The following is a 19,337-nucleotide window of genomic DNA, read 5'->3' as shown; positions in this document are numbered from 1 at the left end:
CATTTATTTCTAATTGCTTTATGGCACATGAGGGCCAGTGCCATCAAATTTGAGGTGCTACCACATTTGTCTCTAAAGCCGCATTGAATTCTTGGAATGATCTGGTATTCCTCTGCCAAGGCTCTGAGATTGTCACGTAACAAGCTTGCGTAAAGCTTAGTTTCATTGTTAATTAGGGCAAAAGTAGACAGCTAATCACTTCAATGAATAGGAATGGCGTATCAACAAGTTATGACATATTACGGAGCGGGAACTTGTTAGCAGCTCATGCTGTAAAATCTTGTGAATCTGACAGCACACCAATTCCAAGTCACTTTACCAGGAAAGGATTTACAATTGCTGTGCTTGATAATTTTGATTTTGAAGACAGTTCTTCTTTGCCTGGACCATCTGACACACATGATACTGCCATGGTGCTTTTCAAGACTGTACCAATGAAGTAGCTGCGTGAAAACAAGCTGTGTCAGCTGTAGACATACGACATGCATAGACAAACATAGCTGCAAACATATAACCCAACTGCCTTGCCAACATGTGCAAAATCACTACAAGCCATCAACACGTCCCCATCTACCAGAATGTTTCAAAGTGGCTGACGACATGTGAAAAGCCAGTTCCTCCGTGGGCTGGAATTCATGCTCTGATCTCCCAAAATACTGTCCCACTGAAGGAGGTTGGGTTTTTACCAGTAATACCATCTCCAGTCACAAAGTACGCAACAGTACACACAGCTCTAAATAATTTCCAAAATGTGTGTGCTCAGCTTAAAGACCAGCCTATCATACAAATTTTCTGCAATGAAGATGCTTTCCGTATTGTAGCTGACATTTTTATGAGCAATACAATAAATTTGATGATCTTTAACCAATGATGGGCATTTTCCACATGACGAAAGTAGTGTTGCGCAGGAAGTTAGCTCAGTGCACGTGGTATAGACGATGCACTTATTGAGACTGAAATCTTTGGAAGCGCAACTGTCCAGTCAGTATTGAGCGGAACTCATTTTGTTTATTCACTACAAGGTATGCTCATCATATCTGAGGCTATAGAAATATTACATTGCAAGAATGACAATGAGGTTTTGCATATCTTATCTCAGAAGTGAACAAGTCACAGGGTATATACTCCAGCCAAAAGAAATAATGCAAAGCTAGGCAATGTTCTATACACTCAGTTTAAAAAAAAAAATTAAAAAAAAAAAAAAATCAGGAAACCAAATTTGTAGAGTTTGTCAAGGAATGTGAAGAAAAAAAAATAATCATTACTTTGCGGGGAATGTTTTATACAACATAGCGCTAGTGAAAATCTTGGTACATGCTGATCGGTAAGGTGATTGGGAGCTGCACGTGAAGACTGTGGAGTCACTGATTACTGTTTATTCGCGAATTCTATTGCATGAACTACCTTAGATATGGGTCCTGGAATTCAGAAAGAGTGAAGAGGCTAGAGGTGAAAAAACATACCTCTACAGAAAATTCATCCAAAGACATTTGTGGTGAAAGACAGGTGAGGTTCAATGCTGTGGCTCCAGATATGAAACAAATAGATGATCCAGAGATCACAGAAAAGCTACAAGGCAATTATTGGTCAGACACGTAAAAGTGAATATGTTGCTCAATGAGAGCTAGTTTACCGTGAAGTCCTTTCAATTAGCCATGTTTTCACAGAGAATTCAAAATTAATGGACCATTGTGAAACTGTTCCTGACCACAAACTTGTGGGAAAGAGGGGAATGTTTTAATAAACATGTTGACAGCCTTCATTTCAACCAGCAGCAAGGAAACCCCTTTGAAATGACTGAGCCTGTGCGACTACACAACATTGTGACTAAACTATGTGGATAGTGATATAAGGACATATCTACTAGATGACCTGGAACATGGATCAAAACTATACGCAGAACAGAAGCAGAAGAGATTTGTATTGAAAGAGGAAAAGTTGTTTGACAATCACTAAAGCTAAATTTCCATGCTTTGATTGCCATAGTAAGAGTTTCGTACAACCAGCTACTACAAATCAAGTTACAAAAAAACAACTTTCGCAAGCACAAAGAGATATGGATGTAGCAAAAGAAAGGGGTGAATTTATCAAGGACATTTTTACATGATCTTCTTCCAACAAACATATTATTTGATGGAGATGCTGCAACCAAACCAGTTAAGCACACTCGTACAAGAGCCCGAAAAACACCTTTCATCTGAAGAATTTCAGTTCTAAAAGGTGCCATCATTAAAAATGCTGTTATGGACTATTTGTCACAATTGCGAACTATCTGTCACAATTACGAATAGTCAAGATTTCATCCATGCAAAACTTCAGAGAGGTTGTTCAGAGTTTTCTACAGATATCAAAGTCAGTGTGCACCTTGCAAGAACTGCACATTGTCTGACAGTTGTCAAACTATTAAAGTAGGCATTTTGAAATGGTTCCAATCGAGTCATTGTAGTGTCAAATGACAGATATTATTGAGCTACTTAGATTTGTTGCAATGTTCATAAGTCAAGGATTGTCAGAGTTATGGATATGTTATGGATCAGGCTTCATATTCTGTACAAGAAACCTGATACAGATGCCTAGAGTACTTATCAAAGCTCATATTCTGACAAGTGATGACACTGAGCAAACTTGGAACAAAGCTTTGAGCTTTAACAGCTGAACCTGTGAAGTTTCTAAAAGGATTTGATGAGACAGAAGAAAATGTGACTTTAAAGAAGGTGAAAAATACCTCTGTGTGTGGAAAATGAGTTATGAAGGTCACACATTTGACAATCTTTGGTATAGTGAGTTCAAGACATCAGTCCAGCTAAGTGGCCTTCCACCGACGTCATTCTGTGCGTTGGCACATTAAAAGAGCGCTCTACTTGATCAGAAGAGGAGTATATGTTTTGGACCATGCACATGTAGAGAAAGATCCATGTGAATTTGGTTGGGAAGATATTGATGGTGTGTTAAAACCTCTGAAATTTCTAAAGCCTCTACCCACAGGACTTACACGTTCATTTACTTGCAAAACCTGTGATACAAAAAGATGTATTTGTCTATATACCCTTCTCAAATGTTTAACATTCTGCAAATGTACCACAAGCGATTGCAGATACAAATAAAGTGAACTATGAAAATGTGTCTAAAACAGGAGTGATAAACATGATGGTTTTCTTATTCAGATCATAAACGTTGTTTGGTGTAGACATAAAAGGATTAAAAACCAATATTTGTTTCATTTCCATATATGTCTCTTCATCCTCAATTATAGCCACCATTTTGGACAATGGAAGAAGGTTGCTCTGAGGAGGTATTTTCTGTCTCTTTAAGACTACTTGACCCCCAAAAACCAATGCTTTGACACCAAAATGAAGTATACAAGTCTCATGGTTCCTGAAATATTACATCATCACTGCAACACATCTGCCATTTTCAAAAATGTCATCCAGCAAAATTCGGCCCGGATCAGCAATGTCTACCCAAGTTAAATTACTTCGCTAATAATCTAAAAACACGAATCAAAAATGAAAATCTCTGGACAGCTATTTTTTTTTTTACGGAAGTATATCAGGGGGCTGGGATTATACCCCCAATTTCAGGGAGTGGGGAGAGGTTTACACTTTTGAGTAACTTTACACCCTCTTAAATGGTGAGTAGCCAAAAGTAGAAAAGTTACTCAAATTTACAAGAGTAAATTTACTTGCAGTAAATCTACACATGGAGATTTACCTCTGTGAACAGGCCCCTAAGTGTGCTAAAGCGTGTGATTTTATACAATATGTGGATAGCAGGAGATGAAACAAAAACATTCCTTAAGGTCTGCACTCCAGCCATACCCCTGCAAGATATCCTTACTGCAGTGCTTTTAAAAACCAACCTGAGAAGGGTGGGGAGCGAGACAGCACATGGGAGGTGGGTGGGCATTTGGGCTGGGGGGTGAATAGCACACTAAGTAGATTGCTAAAAAAACATCCTCTCATGAAGTGCTGAATGGAAGAGTGGAAGGATACAAGTCAGCCAATTAAAAGGATAGTAAAAAGCATATGATCCAGGGGAGGATGAAGAAAAATAACAGAATTCAATCCAAAGAGTATAAATCAGCATGAGTGTAACAAAGCCAACCAGTGGTATGCAATGGGCTAGCAGCAAGCCCCCTGTAAGTTTAAAATAGGCCTGTCGACCAAAACAACTTTTATTGTCAGGTAGGCAAAACCTAACATACAGGCTCGAGGAAGGTGGGGGGTCTCTGCATGGACCTCCGAATGGGGGCACCTTCCTGAGCTCTGCAACCTCTGTAATGTCAGAAACGGAGATTGTAGTTCTTGACTTTCATAAGTGTGTGAACTATTGAGGGTGGTGTAGAACTGCTCTGCAGCTCACTATAGTGAGGAGCTGCTCAAGGCTTGAAAGATTTATGGCCTCCTTTGTATACAGAAGATGCAAGATTGTGGTGTTTCAGCAGAGAGCTGGCAGAGATTCCTTAATGACAAAGTGGAGTTTTGGGTGCTTCAAAATGGTGTGGGATTGACTGGTTTTGGCCCGCTTTAGGACCCAAGTCATTGGTGGTAGGCAGGGATTGTTTAGGGTGGAGCCATGCCTGCAGGGAATATGAGATAGACCTTGAGAGGAAGGTGGGGGAAATCGGTTCTTGGATCTTGTATGTTGAGACATTGCCATGCATTGGTGCGGTTCCTTGAGGGCCCTTTATTTTTTATTTTTTGGGGAAGGGTGGTTGGGGGGTAGAGAACATTGTTGAAACCCGTGCCACAACAGAAGGGGCTACGCTGCACACTGGAGAATGACCTGGTGTGCGATGGAAACAGTTGGCTGACTTCTAGTCAGAGGAAGTGGCAATCTTTCTTGTTTCTGAAACCCAGACACTGGATAGCCAAGCTGTGATTTGTAGCTGAGCAAGCCAAACCCCTCCCTTGCCAGTTTCTCTTCATCACACACTTGCTGAAAAGGCATTTTGTGGGTGGTGCTGAATATCATACTTCAGGAGGCTCTTTGGGGACTGGGTAGGATCCTAGAGAGCAATGCTGGAGTAGTTTGCGTTGAGAAGGGATATTGCACTGAAGATCTGTTTTGCTGGTATAATATACACAATATGTCATGTATGATTGCTGAAAATATGTCAACATGATGCTTCTGGTTAACCTGTATGTCAACGAGGACCTAACCCCAGGCAGTGGCCGATCGAGGGCAGCGCGAGTTACATGATTTGTGGCTCACCTGCTTATTTGCCTTGGCAAAACCCCCTTTCCTGCCTCCCCTTTCCCTAAGGAACATAACTGGTAGAGGCTTCTGAATGAGCAGAGATCAGCAAAGGCCTCCTCAGTGTAACTTGAAGGACTAAAACTGCCTGAGGAAAGCGCTGGTGTCACCACTGAAGAATTATTCTGCTTGTCCTGCTGAAACTATGCCATTCCTAATTCCCTTAGCCTAACAGGACCCCTTTAAGGAACTGGTGATGATTATAAGGAGTAACTGAGATATCTTGAATTGTAGGGAAAGCTAAATGTGAAGGACGTACCAGACTAAAAGGCACGATACTCAAATCACGTAAGAGCATTACACACGCAGAGCAGTTTTTCCATCATCACTCAGTTTTTATCGTTGGGCAAAACCTGGATGAAGAGGAGAGTCTGATCAATTTCAATAGAGTCACACCATTTTTGATCGACTCCACTGGGCAAATAGATGGAACAACAAGTTGGAAAATGCAGATACCTGCCTAAGAGACAGTATAAACTGGGGAAGATAGTGTAACATTTAGAAAGAGATGCAGAAAACTGTCACATAACATGTTTAAGTTGATGTATCCATCTCCTTTTTTAAAGAATAGGTGGAGCGATCAGAAACCTTTCATCAAATCCCAGGGTGCACCTCTATAGAGTATGAAATTACCTTGTTGGGGATAATTAGAGCTTTACTGCAACAATATGTTCACCCTGATTATGGCCGGGTTACAAACGATGGTCCAAGAGCAAATAGGCTGCCAACCAGGAGTCACACCACAATAAGCATAAGGGAAAGTATGATCATCCTGGAGTGCCCTTGTGATTATGCTACCAAAACATCAGTTCTGAAGAAGGGGCTGTAAAAAGGAAGTTATGCTGTCAGTGCAAGCAAACTAATTTTTGCAGATCTTAGTCCCAGGTCCATAAAAAGAGGATAGACAATGCAAGACTTAAGAGGATAACATCCTCGTCTCACTGTCTACTTTTTGTTTTCTACTAAAATTAGTTAAAGTAATTGCCAGGAACTACATGTTCTGTATTAGAAAGGCCACAAGGGCTATTGATGTTTCCTTTAGTGACACTAACTAAAACAAATGAGGACTGTATGGGCCAAGCCCAACTAGGGGAAATGCAAATCTACGTCTAGCTGAGGGTAGCTTAGTCTGAAGAGCTGGTGTCTAACAGTGTCTGTTCTTAGCTGTTGAGATGCTCTTCGAATGCCCCATGTGAGCATGGAGCTGGTACTAGAAGCCCCTCACTTCTTCTCTGCTTTTCTATTACGCTATCTCTCTCCGCTTTCACTGCAGGGTATGCGCCAGAGGTGCTAAAAGCTCATTAGGTCAGAACTGTAGGATTAACTTTATTTTTATGTGATGGGCCACTTTCTCTTTCATAGACCAGTTGTGGCAATTATAAGTTTTGTAAAGGTCAGTTATGCCTTTTGCATGTTCCCATTATACTTTTGAATGTTGCTATACTATGCTAGAGCATCACACAGTTGAGCATCAAGATCCCCACTAAATAACTTCTGCAACATTAACTGAATGCTCATTTTGCTCAAGCTCAAATAATTTGAGACTTGCAATGGTTTAAACACAACTTGACTATAGAGTGGCTTAAAAAAATTAAAAGTACTAAATTAAAGCTGTGTAAAAACCTGACTAAGGCCAAATGAAGATGGAATTAACACAAAATAAGGGTGCTCTCCTCATATACTATTTTCTGCTAACCTTGATAAGAGGCCCGTCCCAGGGAACTGTTTACAATCTCTCAACAGAAAATCAAACATTATAACTGGTACAAGTGCTCACTGGAAGGGTCTTGGACACTTCTTGAACAAAAAGTATAAATAAATAGTGCATTAATATGCTTGCGCTGAGGACACATCTTGTCTTTAAATATTACCTAACAGCAACAGCATTTGCACTATAATTCATCCATCTGTTTTATATATTTCCTTTCGGTCTGTCTCTAACAGCCTTACTTCTATCTTCATCAGAATTTATCAGACAGTAATCCACAGCCAGACCACATTTTTCTACTCACTTCAGGGGAAAAAAAACACAAGCTGAGTCTTATGTATCCAGGTTCCCAAAACTGTGTCTGTGAGGAATGTGTCTGACATGTTTGTGAAAAGGCTATCTCTACTTCTTAGGTCCCACTTCTTTCTTATGTGATTTCCAGATTTAAATAGAGCAAATGGCCACATCACCTTTATTTGTACATGCCAAACAAAGGGGAATTTTATGAAGAGGTGTAGAATACATATATATCAAGTAGTTACTTTCCCACTGGCGATTTTGGATGCAACAGTGTCCTGAAAGAGGCAGAAGCTTTGCAAATGACTCAAGATATCTTAATGGTATTGCAAGACTGAAGGTCAAAGAGGATGATTCGAGTAAGCCGATGTTGGATTTCTTTGCTCCATTCCTGAGGTAGAAGGTAGAAAAAGTTCCAGAAAGGTGTAGTGGATGAGTGATTTAACAGCAGAATGGAAATCAATCAGGAAATTAAAAAAAATTATGTTGCAAAGCCTATTCTTGTTTGATACCACACATTTGTCACAAATCTATTGAACCATGAATGCTAACAATGCTTTCTAATATCTGCATAAGAACAGATCTATTACCAGAACAAATTCAAGAGCACAAAGAATACTGAATAGCAATCTTATAAAATTGTAAAATATTTAATGATCACACATAGGAACTTACTTTGAAGAAAACATCTGCGAGTTATAATCACTGGGTATCCTTGGGATGTAGTCGGTGCATGACATAACTGAAAGAGAAAGGATTTAAGTAAGTCACTAACACATGAATAATGTCAGGCCCTTTTTGGGAAGTACAAAATTAGTACCAACGAGAAGCGTGGAAGAAACACAACACTCCTGAAATGTAAACCTTAAACTACAACTCAAATGCGATTTAGAATTCCAGCTTAATCTCATATCACAGAGGAGAGTCGTGCTGCCGTTTGTCCCAACCGTACACTATGTTTTTTTAAACAATTTTATTAAGTTTTAGGTTTGGAAGATATTATCTATTAATAAATAAACAAGATTATCAGTATTTTTAAACAAATGGGTATGATGTTGTGCATATCGGTGCGCAAAAACCTATGGCATCTTAAACTTTTAAACAACAACCAGTAAGTAAAGCCAAGTGGTCTGAATAAGTTATTGGCTGTGAGTAAATTCATGTAGGTGGTAAATAGATGTAGGCTGTTCGCCAAGTCCCCACATTTCATATTAATCAGTAATTCTGCAATGGATAAGAAGGTGTTGTGTGTCTTTATTAGGGGCAACACCCAACAGTGATTAGGGGATTTGTCCTACTTGGTATTAGCATCTTATTTCATCAGTAACTACTTTTAGTGATTATTTTCTCACCTTACAGCAGTTTGTATTCACTGTTTTTGCTTAGGTTTCCAGCATCTCATCCCACAAGTGTGAATTAGCAGCTGTTGCATCCACTTTCCCCATGTGTGTTTAAAGTGTGTGTTTCTAGAGCTTTTACATGGGTAAGGCAGGATTAACTTCCATTCTGTTTCATTAATCTCCTACCCAGTGTTAGATGACGTTTACTTCAAGATCTAACTGGTCTCCGCTGATCAATGACACCAAGTCTTTATACGTAAATGTGCCACCTCACTTGTGTGGCTGGGCCTAATGCATCCAACAGGCAAGCATCAAACCAAGGTCAATGGGAGCCTCGTGGAGTGACTCGCATTGACCCTGTTTTTATTTGTGCCTGTCAAAGGCACAAGGTCAAATCACACAAGTAGGGTAGCATTTTTATCGGGACATGTGGGGGAATGCTCAGTGGCTGGAATTTTGTGGATTCCTGACGATTTCGGAAGTTTACATCTCAGAAATGCAAGGAAAATGTGCAATTTTAGGCAAAGTTTGAGGTCTGCAGGGCATTGTGGGTAAGAAAACTTTGTGGGATAAAGGGATCCATGCGAGACACTTCACTGGACGCCCCACGGCTATCTAGTTTTCAGAAATGTCTGGGTTGGTTAGGTTTCACCAGGTAGCAGCTTACTCATTGGCTCATTTCACTGTAATGACATTCGCGGGCCATGCGAGCTGATCGTCAATACACTGGGGGAAAATAAATGCCTTGAGATGCTGGGGAAAGCTCTTCCCCAGTTCCTGAGGCTAAAATAAAAGGAAATCCTTCTGGTACTCATTCCAGAGGGATTTCCTGCATCGGGTGCGAGGATGGCACAGAGTCGTCCTGCGCACTCTAGGACCTGTACAAAGGATGTCACGCTGTCGTCCACCGCAGAGAAGAGGTTAATATGTACTGAGATCCATTATTTACACATGACTTAGAATGCCTTCTCCCTGGAGGCCACTTAAGCCCTAACTAGATCTGAAACAGAGAGTCACCCCTTCCAAGGTGGTGCTCTGAGGGAATACCAAACACCACCAATGGCACACCCACACAACAATCAGCCAATCTAACTAACTTCCTCAAACTAGGAAGTTTTTGTTTACATCTTCATTTGTTTTTGGGTAGCACTCAGTAGCACCTAAAGGATCACGCATTCCTTTTATTACTCAATGAAGGCAGCCTTATTTGAAGTGGATTTTTCTGTTTAATTCATTTTAAAAGCCGAAAACAGCATACATAAAATCACAAAGAAGAACCAAGGTAAGAGGGCTGCAGACGTGAGGAGGGAGATGCAGATGGGGTAGCTTTCTTTCTGTGCTCTCTCTTCCATGAAGAAGATTGCTTACTGTGTTGGACCTCATCCCTTGGACCTGTGATAGTGTCATGAGGACCTTGGACCAGAGTTGGTGCCCCCGTCTTTTAGCATTGTTCTATATTCCATATTTTACATGTTTTAGCTGCACCACTTTAGCTGTGACATTTTACACACTTTTCAGGCATATTATTCTAGGAATATATTGTTGTATAGTTGCTTGTTTTAGTTAGCCTTTTCTCGACATTTAATCAGTACATTCTGTACAAGGCTAGAAACAGTACATGATATCCTAATGCTTGTGTTGCCTGTTCAGGAGACAGCTTATAACATTCAGACAAAATACTGCATCAGCACTGTGCTTCTAACAGTGTGGCTTTATTATATAAATGACGCACTGATCAAGAAGGGGCTTAGGAGCATTTGAGCCATGACCATCCTCGGATGAATGCTGTGTTAAACAAGCAGCTCGACTGGCACTAATCTGCCAGTTTCCCTAAGCAGAGTGCCACACTACAGGCTGACTTCTGACACCATTTCCAAGTATGGATCCAAGGCTAATCCCTTAGATTGGCCCAGGCAGTAGGGTACACCGACTACGCTCTCAGTATAGACTTCGGTTTAGGTAAGAACCTCTAGAATCTCTGGAAACCATTCACCATGGCTGGATTGTTCATTATTTGTGCCCTGTTCACGATGCTGGTAACTTTGCTTTGTTTCATTTCCTAATTATCATAACTCGTTCTCTCTATGCAAGATTACAACTGTTTCAATAAGTGTACTGAAAACGTATCTCTCTCTTGTTTTGCCTTGGGCATGCATGAGTAATCAGACAAAAGGGTAAGATCTGTTTCCCTGACTCAAGTTGCCATAATCACCTTCTGCCCTGGTCAGTTTAGGGGTTCAGATGAGGGACTGTGAGCTAGCCGGGAGTTGGGAATGCGGTTTCTGGCAGTCTGGACGGACTAAGTCTCCACACATTCTGAAGTCCTAATACGTAGTCCTATTATCTTAGCAGGAACCGTATAACAATAGGTGCCACGCCAGGCAATGTTTCGGCACTATGCCCACAGCTAGATTTGGTGAGCGAGGCATGCCCAAAGAGTTTGCGAGGCTCTCCATGCAGATGACCAGAAGTTCTAAGCCAAAGCCACAGTATCTTAGTAAGCTGTAAAGAAAATAAATACAATAAATAAATAATTGACAGCCGGCATCAGCAGTCCTGGCCATCCTAAAGATCCTTTGCAACAAGGATAATGGAGACTGCAAGGCATTGCACCAGGGAGCAAAAAGGGAGATTCTGAAATGGACAGGGTCTTGAAGGACAGCTAGGGGAAGGGATTCTCATCAACTGATAAAAGGCCCTACTGGTGCTGCCTGGGCCCAGCTCCTCATGACTCCTCTTATTCCAGAAAGGTTAGTTATCCATAGTCAACCTCTGGGGAAGGCGGGCTACTCTTCTGTGATAGAGACACTATTTTACAAACCACAAGGAAAGGAGGACACTAAAATGTGGATGAAAGCAAAGTAACGATTTTCCCAGCTCGAACACTGGTGGTGCAATACCATTGTGCCTTTTTCATGTGAGGAAAACGCAGGATAAGAGCGCGGCCCAAAATACGCCCTCATGTTCCCCACAAAATTAAACAATGGAAAATCAACACACCTACTTTTCCATACAATGGAAGGCAGAATGGGACTTGACAGAAAAATAGTTCCTGGCATTTTAAGCAGCCCATGACCCTACACTGTCAGTGAAAGCAAAATTGACCCGCTCGACACCAACACTCCAACTATGGAACTGGGCATCATCATAGCAGGTGCAAGAGAAGACTAGGGAGGCAAAAGCACCGGCAGCATTGCTCTAAGAGAAAACAAAATCCACAAATGCTCCTAGCAGTGCAGTGAATTAGAGGATCTACCTGTTGTGACACAGTAGATGGATTTGACTTATTCTGCCTAGACAGCTCTAGAGAAAGGCAAGACCCTTACTGATCATACTTACTGGGTGGATTGTAACTAGCTTTCTACCTTTGTGTTCTTACCACAAACTGTTAAATGGAGATTGGATATGCTGTGTCAGTAGATAGGTTATGTAGCAGGGGCCAATAAAGGGAATGCTATCTAGCAGCACACCAGATGCTCATCTGAGTGAGTATCACAAGCAGGGGCTAGCAAGGCCTGGGATCACAAGATAAATGGGCAACACACAAACCAGGCCCATGGGTCCTACTGCTTAACCTCATTTTGGGTGCCTCATGAGCAGGTGGGAACTGAAGAAGTTACAGCTCCCGAGAGGCTGGGGATTACGGTACTTGGGGATTTGTTCAGTGCAGGTACCTTTGTGAATTTAACAAGGTTAGTGCAAGAAAGGGAGCTCCACAAAGGGAAATTCACCACACACAGGGGACAGAGAGAGGCAATGGCTAAATACTGGGAGATTACAGACAGTGAGCCACCACCATATGCAAACTCTATACAGTTTGGGAGATTGTAAAGGACTAGTCAGTCAGCTTTCTAAAGTGCTCTTAGATCATACAAAAAAATCCTAAACTTACCTCCATCAATGGGAGATCAATCGGAGACCGAGATTTGAAAGAAACTTTACAACATAATTCCAATCCTACCCACATAAGGTTCCCCACAACACAAGACTTAAGTACATTCACTTGAACTGTCTACAAAGGAAGCTTCTAACAACCCATGAAAAATTAGCCAAATATATCCTAGTGCAACCTCTAAGTGTTGTAGATATGAAGCACAAGCTTAGTTCATACAGGAGGGGTCCTTACCAAGGACCTCTTGAATGCCAAAAACAGCTTCCGTGACGCATTGATCAATGTAGCCAACTGGATGAGAGATATCTGCCTCAAACCAACTCCAACAAGACAGAAGTACTGATCTTCGGGAAGAGCACCTCCACTTGGGACCAGAGCAGGTGGCTGGCATTCAAGGACCAGCACCCACTCTAACAGACCATGCACGCAACCTAGGCATCACCCTCAACAACAAACTGACCATGAAACGACAAGTCAACATAGTCACCTCCTCTTGCTTCCACACCTTGTGCATTCTCTGAAGGGTCTTCAGAAGGATCTGAGTCAACACTAGAAAAACCATCACCCAGGCCCTCTGCACCAGCCGCCTTGACTACGGCAACCCTCTACGCAGGCATTTCCTCCCAGCTCCTCAAGAATCCAGACCATACAGAATGCAGCAGCCAAACTCATCCTGAATCTTACCAAACGGACCCACATCACCCTTCACCCCACCTCACCTCAGAAACCTCCACTGGTGCCCCATCCAGAAGAGATGCCAGTTCAAGATCATCACGCTCACCTACAAAGGTCTAGACAATCAAGGACCATCCTACATCAACCATTGACAACTTGCATCTCCCCTCAAGACTTGCGCTCCTTGTCTCTTGCCCTCACACACACGTACACAGCCACAGGGGGGACTGCTCCTTCTACATTGCCGCCAAGACCTGGAACACCCCCCCCCCCCACACCCCCACCTTAACCCGAATGAATGCTACTTGGTGTATAGATCTATTAAATTCCACAACAATGCTTGTAAGTTGCACACAGCTTTCATTTTATTGCTTGTGTAGGTCAATAACCAAATAAAACCATGCAGCATAATGCACTGGAAAAACTTAGAAAAACAATACAAAGTTATATTTAAAAATAGGAGGGTCTGGTTGTGAGGGCTGGTTACTCTGTACAACTGTAGCCAATTTATTTTCAGTACTGTTTGTGGAAGCTCAGTTAATAAGACTTCAAAATTCACAGTGTGTGTGTATCATGACTTGTAAGGTTACTTGGCAAGAACAAGGCCTACAATGTTTTAATGGCTTTTGGTAACGATGTAAATCCAAGAAGCTGAATCACTATTTCAATTCCAGTTTTAAGTTGTTTGCCTTGTCAGAAATAAATTGCTAATATTTTATTGAGCATACTGAGAAAAGTGGGAGGCAATGAATGTGAAACATGGCATTGTTGTATCAGACTTTGGACGTAAAAATCGGCTTCTAGTCCATCCCACTCAGGTAAGATTCGGAGTAGACCATCCTTGATTTCTAGTTTTGATCTACTCAAATGTCTGTGAATGCATTTTATCAGCGATCACAGAATCTGAATTCACATTTCTCTGTTTTTAACCCGCCCACTCAGCAGTATAATCCTGAGTTTTGTCTACACCTGCATTATAGCCCATACACTGTCATAATTAACAATTAATTTTAACATATAAGCTATTCGGGCTTTTGGGTCAATAAGGAGGAGGATTTCATCAGCATATACTGCTACTTTGTATCCACTGTGGTGGATCTGGAGGACTAGCAAACAATTTTCTCTTACTTTGCTCAAACGCAACTCTGTCTGACCAGGCGGATGGCTTCTCAACAAAGACAGGTTAGGTAGGCAAAAAAAAAAACAACGGCTTCTGGTGAGTTATTGACTAAAAAAAATAGTTTTGTAAAGGATTTGATTTGGGATATGGGAACTCTTGGCTAAGAGTAATAGAAACATTAAGTCTCCAGCTTGTTGTCTATTTCTGTGTTATGGTTGATTCAAAAGCACTTTTGACAGGACTGTGAACTGAGAGAAAAATTTGAGTAAAAGGAGTAATCCCTCTGGTTTGCTTACCTTTAAATAGATACCCAAGTAATGCCTTCCCAGAGGTAGGTCTGCAAACCAATTTCAAATTAAAAAGTCTTGCAGGACTGAACAGGCAAAGTGCCCATCCCTATGGACCTACCTGTCCAGGCAGTAATGTTTGGTAAATGTGTGAAGAGATGCCCACATTGCTGCCTGACAGATGTCCAGGACCAGAACACTGTGTGCTAACACAGTGGTCACAGATTTAGCTCTGGTAGAATGAGTGTGCATGCCCTCAGGAGGTTGCTTTTTGGCCAGTGTGTAGCAGATCGTGATGCAGAGCACGACCTAGCAAGATATGGTTCGCATCCGCACCGCCTAACCTTTTCCTTACACCCATGTACCCCATGAACAGTTCGTCCACCCGGAACACCTTTGCTCGATCAAGGTAGACCGCAAACACTCTTTTTGGACCCAGGCAGTAGAGTCTATCCTTTCCTTAGAAGGATGTAGGGGTGCGTAAAAAGTAGGCAGGGTGATAGATTGGCCTGTTTGAAAAGCCGTGACCACTTTTGGCAGAAAAGAAGTCCTACCACAAAGCACCACTTTGTCAGGATAGAGAGGTAGAGCGGCTTAGATGATAAGGCCTGCAGATAACTCACTCTGCAGGTAGATGTGAAGGTCACAAGGAAGGCTGTTTTCAATGTGAGAAGTTTGAAGGGAAAGTTGTGAAGAGGCTCGAAAGGAGTGCACATCAAAAAGGTCCGAACCAAATTAAGATCTCATTGGGTCATAATGAACAGGAAAGGAGGGAAGAGATGAGAAAAACCTTTGAGGAACCTATGTACAATAGAAGACAATGAAGGAGGGTTGATTGGGAGCAACAAAAAGGAAGAAATAGCAGATAAACAACCATACAGATTGGCCATTCTGTTCATTCTTTCCCTTGCCTTGTTGGGCAAGGGGAAGAATGAACAGTAGAACCTCAGAAAAAGGGGCAGAAAGGGGAACAGATTTATCTGTGCACCATGCCACAAATTTCTTCAAATGACAGGCATATACTGTTTATATGGAGGGTCGCCTGGCAGCCAAGATTACGTTAGACTTCGTGAAGATGGTCAAACAGCTGTCAACTACCGCTGAAGGGGAGCATCTGAAAGGGTGTCAGGTGTGACTTTGGCACACTTATTGTGAACCCCGCGAATGCTGGAGTTTCACTGTAGTCTGGAGATGGGAGACCACAATCTGCATGAGCACGCCTTTAGCAGCCAGTCAACGAGACAGAGGGAGACTGATACCCCTGATCTCTGCAGATGACCTACAACCACTGCCATCACCTTGGTGAGCATCCGAGGGGTGCTGGAAAGGCCAAAATGAAAGTGCTTGCGGCATACCGTAAACTGCAAGTAGCGTCTGTGGGCAGGGGTCAGGAAGGGGACGGAAAAATAAGCGTCCTGCTAGTCTAAAGCTACCATCCAGTCTCTTGGAATCAGGGCACACAATACCAAACATGAGCATTTTTAACTTCTCCTCCTTGATTAAGAGATTGAGGACCATTACGTCTAGAATAGGGTGCAGTGGTGCTGTGCATGAAAATTCTTTTGGATCTAGTTTAATGCCTGGGGAGAATTCAAAGGTAAGGAATCTGTAGCAAAAAGCTTCTTTCGGATACTACATTATAGAACACCACCTTGGCTCGTCTGCTACAGTGATGTAAAAATTGCTTAAACTATTTAGAAGATGTTTATGTTCTCTATTTTTGTAATATGTTTCATCCTTGTGCCTTGAGGACGCATTTACCAAGGCTTTCAATTCTTCTTGAATGATAATGGTAACTTTATTTTTCCTTTCCTGCTGCTTTTACGCACATGGTTTCAAATCAAATTGATTTAGTTTTGCAATTTCATCCAAGTGTTTCTCTTGTATTAAGAAAATGTGTGCCAGAGGTTTGTTGAGGTGGGTTGGGATTTTTGCCTTTAAATTTTGTTTTCCTTCACATTCCATGACACACAATAGATTCGGTACATTTAATTTAATCTTTTTGTTTGTAAAGAGTATATACCATTGTTGGTTCTCATGTTCTTCCTTGATCTTTCAGGTCTTCCAACCTTTCTAATAGCCTTTTACTGTTTTTATTCCTTTCTTTAATGATGGGGTTTAGTGGTATGCTTCTTTTTTCCCTCATCCTATACTGATCTTCTTTAGCTGCTGTTTAGAATCCATTATTTGTTTTTGTGATGAGGTAATGGTCCAGTGGTGTAGATCAGCTTTGATGTATGGCAATAATAAAGCCAACAGGATTCAAGACATAACCAAGGAAAGGAGGCTGTTTGTGCCTTTTCCCCTTACCAAGATCTATAATAAGCAAAAGTGTTCCATCAGGTTGAGCTTCTCAGTCAATTCTGATATTTTGAGCAAAGACTCAGATTATTCACTTGCCATTAATTGTTGTTCTTTATCTTAATTTTTACTGAGCTTTGAATATTATGGTTTACTTCCTAGGAGTTGCAAGTTTTGAAATTAGGTTTATGCAGTTGGTTTCCATTTCCTGCTCTGTGAGGATATCAAGAATGTTCTTCAAATTGTCAGGATCGCTGAAAGTGCCAGCTCTGCCTCAGTAAAGGATTCTTTCTTTTTTTTTTTTTATTTATGTTGTATTTGGGGTCTCATTTCGAAAAATGTATTTTTCAAGCAGCCATATTTTAGCTTTCCCTCATGAGATGTCAATCTATTCTGCTCAGGTGATTTTCGTTTTGCTTTTGACAGCTTCTAGGCTCATGTTCACTTGGCTACAGTGAAGGAAGAACATAATCATGCCTACTGGATTGTTGATGTCATCTAATGTGATTTGCGGGCCAAGGTAGTAAGACTATGTTGTATGTCTAACTGTTCACGAGCAGCAAGATGACTACGTCTGGTTGGGAAGGTTTCCGGAAATGCAATCAAATAGTTTCATTCATTACCATTTTGTTCATCTCATAATGGCATATTGTTTTTTTCTACTCCTGTTTTGGTTTTTTTTTTAGGCCTTTATTTTTAATTAGAGAGTTGATTTTCAAGTTCTTGCACTAATTAGAGTCTGGATTCTTTTTCCACTTTTTTGAGGCACCTCAAGAGGATATTTTGGACATAGACTAGGGGCAAACACTGAAAACTTTCAGATGAGGAATAAATGATAAGTTATTTTCTTAAATAGTCAGCTTCGTCAGGAGAAAAAATACTCTACTAGGGTTACCCTGCTTTGCAATCACTGTTTCAAACATCTATGTTCTACCCTCATTTCATCAGGGTGATAAGTATTGCTTTTTGCCCTTTCTACTATCTTGTTACTGCCACAGTGAACTCTGGCACCTCTGGTGTCTGGCTGGTTATTACGAAAGGAAGTAAGGTGATTGGGAAAGTTCAGATGGAAGCCAATCTGTGATTTGACCACAGTAAAGTGGTTGCTGGAAAGGACAGCCGTAACAAAATGATGCAGGGGCAGTATGTGTATGCATCAATGGCAGGTATACTTCATTTCAACCACTATGTACAATCTGTTTACTCTGCTAATGACTCCCAGTTGCAAAAGGCAGATATTTAATCAGTATTATCCAAGGAGGAAGGCATTCAGGATAATTAGTATCTAGGGTGGAATCAGGGGGCCTAAGGCAAAGCCAGTAAATAAGTAGCTCCTGCGGCACTCAAGCATAATTATTCTGAAATACGACCTGTTGAATCAAACTTTTCCTATGAAGCTGGCTCTAACTGAATGAGCATTTAAGTGTTATTAGGGAAAGAAAAGTTAAAACATTAGCAGAACTATGGATTTTAATGTTTTTATTACATAATATATTTTTAAACAGCAGAAACTGGTTGATGAGACAGACCTAATACAGCACCCCTTTCCATATCTGCTTCTCAGACTATCTTCTGTGTTGTGCATTAACGCCTCAATTTTAAAATGATACTGTTACGAATGTTATTTTTTGTTTTTTTTCAATCTTTGATTTTAATACATGGAAATAGACATTTTTTTCTAGAGGTGTAGGAAGCATTGGCAAAGTGACCCCATTTTCAAATTTAACAGAAGTATGGTACAGTGACTAAAGACCTTTCACATGGGTTGTTTTTTGGGAAATTTCTTTTTTCGTTTTAATCTTTTGCATTTCCTTTTGTCCACAGTTGCACTTCCCTGTATGAATGCGTTGGTTTAAAAATATTTCTATTACAAGTTAAATGTAAGAAAAGGATAAAACACTTAAAAAATATGTATCTATTGCCAATAAAATTGTAGCCCAGTAGACATTCCAAACAACTACTTTCAAAGAAAACATTTTCAAATCAGTAACATTGTACAGCAGACGAGTCCACTATTTTAAAACCGTCAAAATTTAAGGACAACAAAAATTGAACAGACTTGGCACAATTTAAATATATGATATTAACAAAAGGAAACCAATGTTTTGTGAGCTTATGTATTTCAAAATGCAGCATGTTGGTAGTGTGCAGTGGCCTGATCTGCAATTCATTTTAGAATAGGTCTCAATGTTTATTAACTACTCTCAATACAATAGCAATAACCTATTCCTACAGCTCTTCCTGCCAGTCCTCAATGTCTTTATAGCTTTATAAGTACCTAGCTTTGCCGTCTTGAAAGTCTGTTGTCCTCAGAATGAGAGCATGAGCTAACCGACCTACAGGTACTCATTCTGCACTCAAAACCGCAAGTCAGAAATATATGTCACTTTTATGTTATCCTCTCTGCCCTCCCAAAATGTAATTTACAACTGTTCTACAGGGCATAGTTTCCAAAACTCTT

General features: G+C 40.9%; 1 protein-coding gene across 7 annotated transcripts in view; it reads right to left on the bottom strand.

The window, feature by feature from the left end:
- EYA3 (EYA transcriptional coactivator and phosphatase 3) overlaps positions 1-19,337 on the bottom strand; it is a 900,226-nt gene that overhangs the window by 627,894 nt on the left and 252,995 nt on the right. For all 7 annotated transcript variants that reach the window (XM_069225116.1, XM_069225117.1, XM_069225118.1 and 4 more), the window contains one exon: positions 7,937-8,003. In XM_069225116.1, coding sequence (XP_069081217.1) covers positions 7,937-8,003 — 67 coding nt within the window. The remainder of the gene's footprint in view (positions 1-7,936; positions 8,004-19,337) is intronic.

The sequence above is a fragment of the Pleurodeles waltl genome, chromosome 3_1, assembly GCF_031143425.1.
Source record: "Pleurodeles waltl isolate 20211129_DDA chromosome 3_1, aPleWal1.hap1.20221129, whole genome shotgun sequence".
NCBI classification, from domain to species: domain Eukaryota; kingdom Metazoa; phylum Chordata; class Amphibia; order Caudata; family Salamandridae; genus Pleurodeles; species Pleurodeles waltl.
Note: the sequence above shows the minus strand (reverse complement) of the source record. Positions and strands in the feature narration are given on the sequence as shown.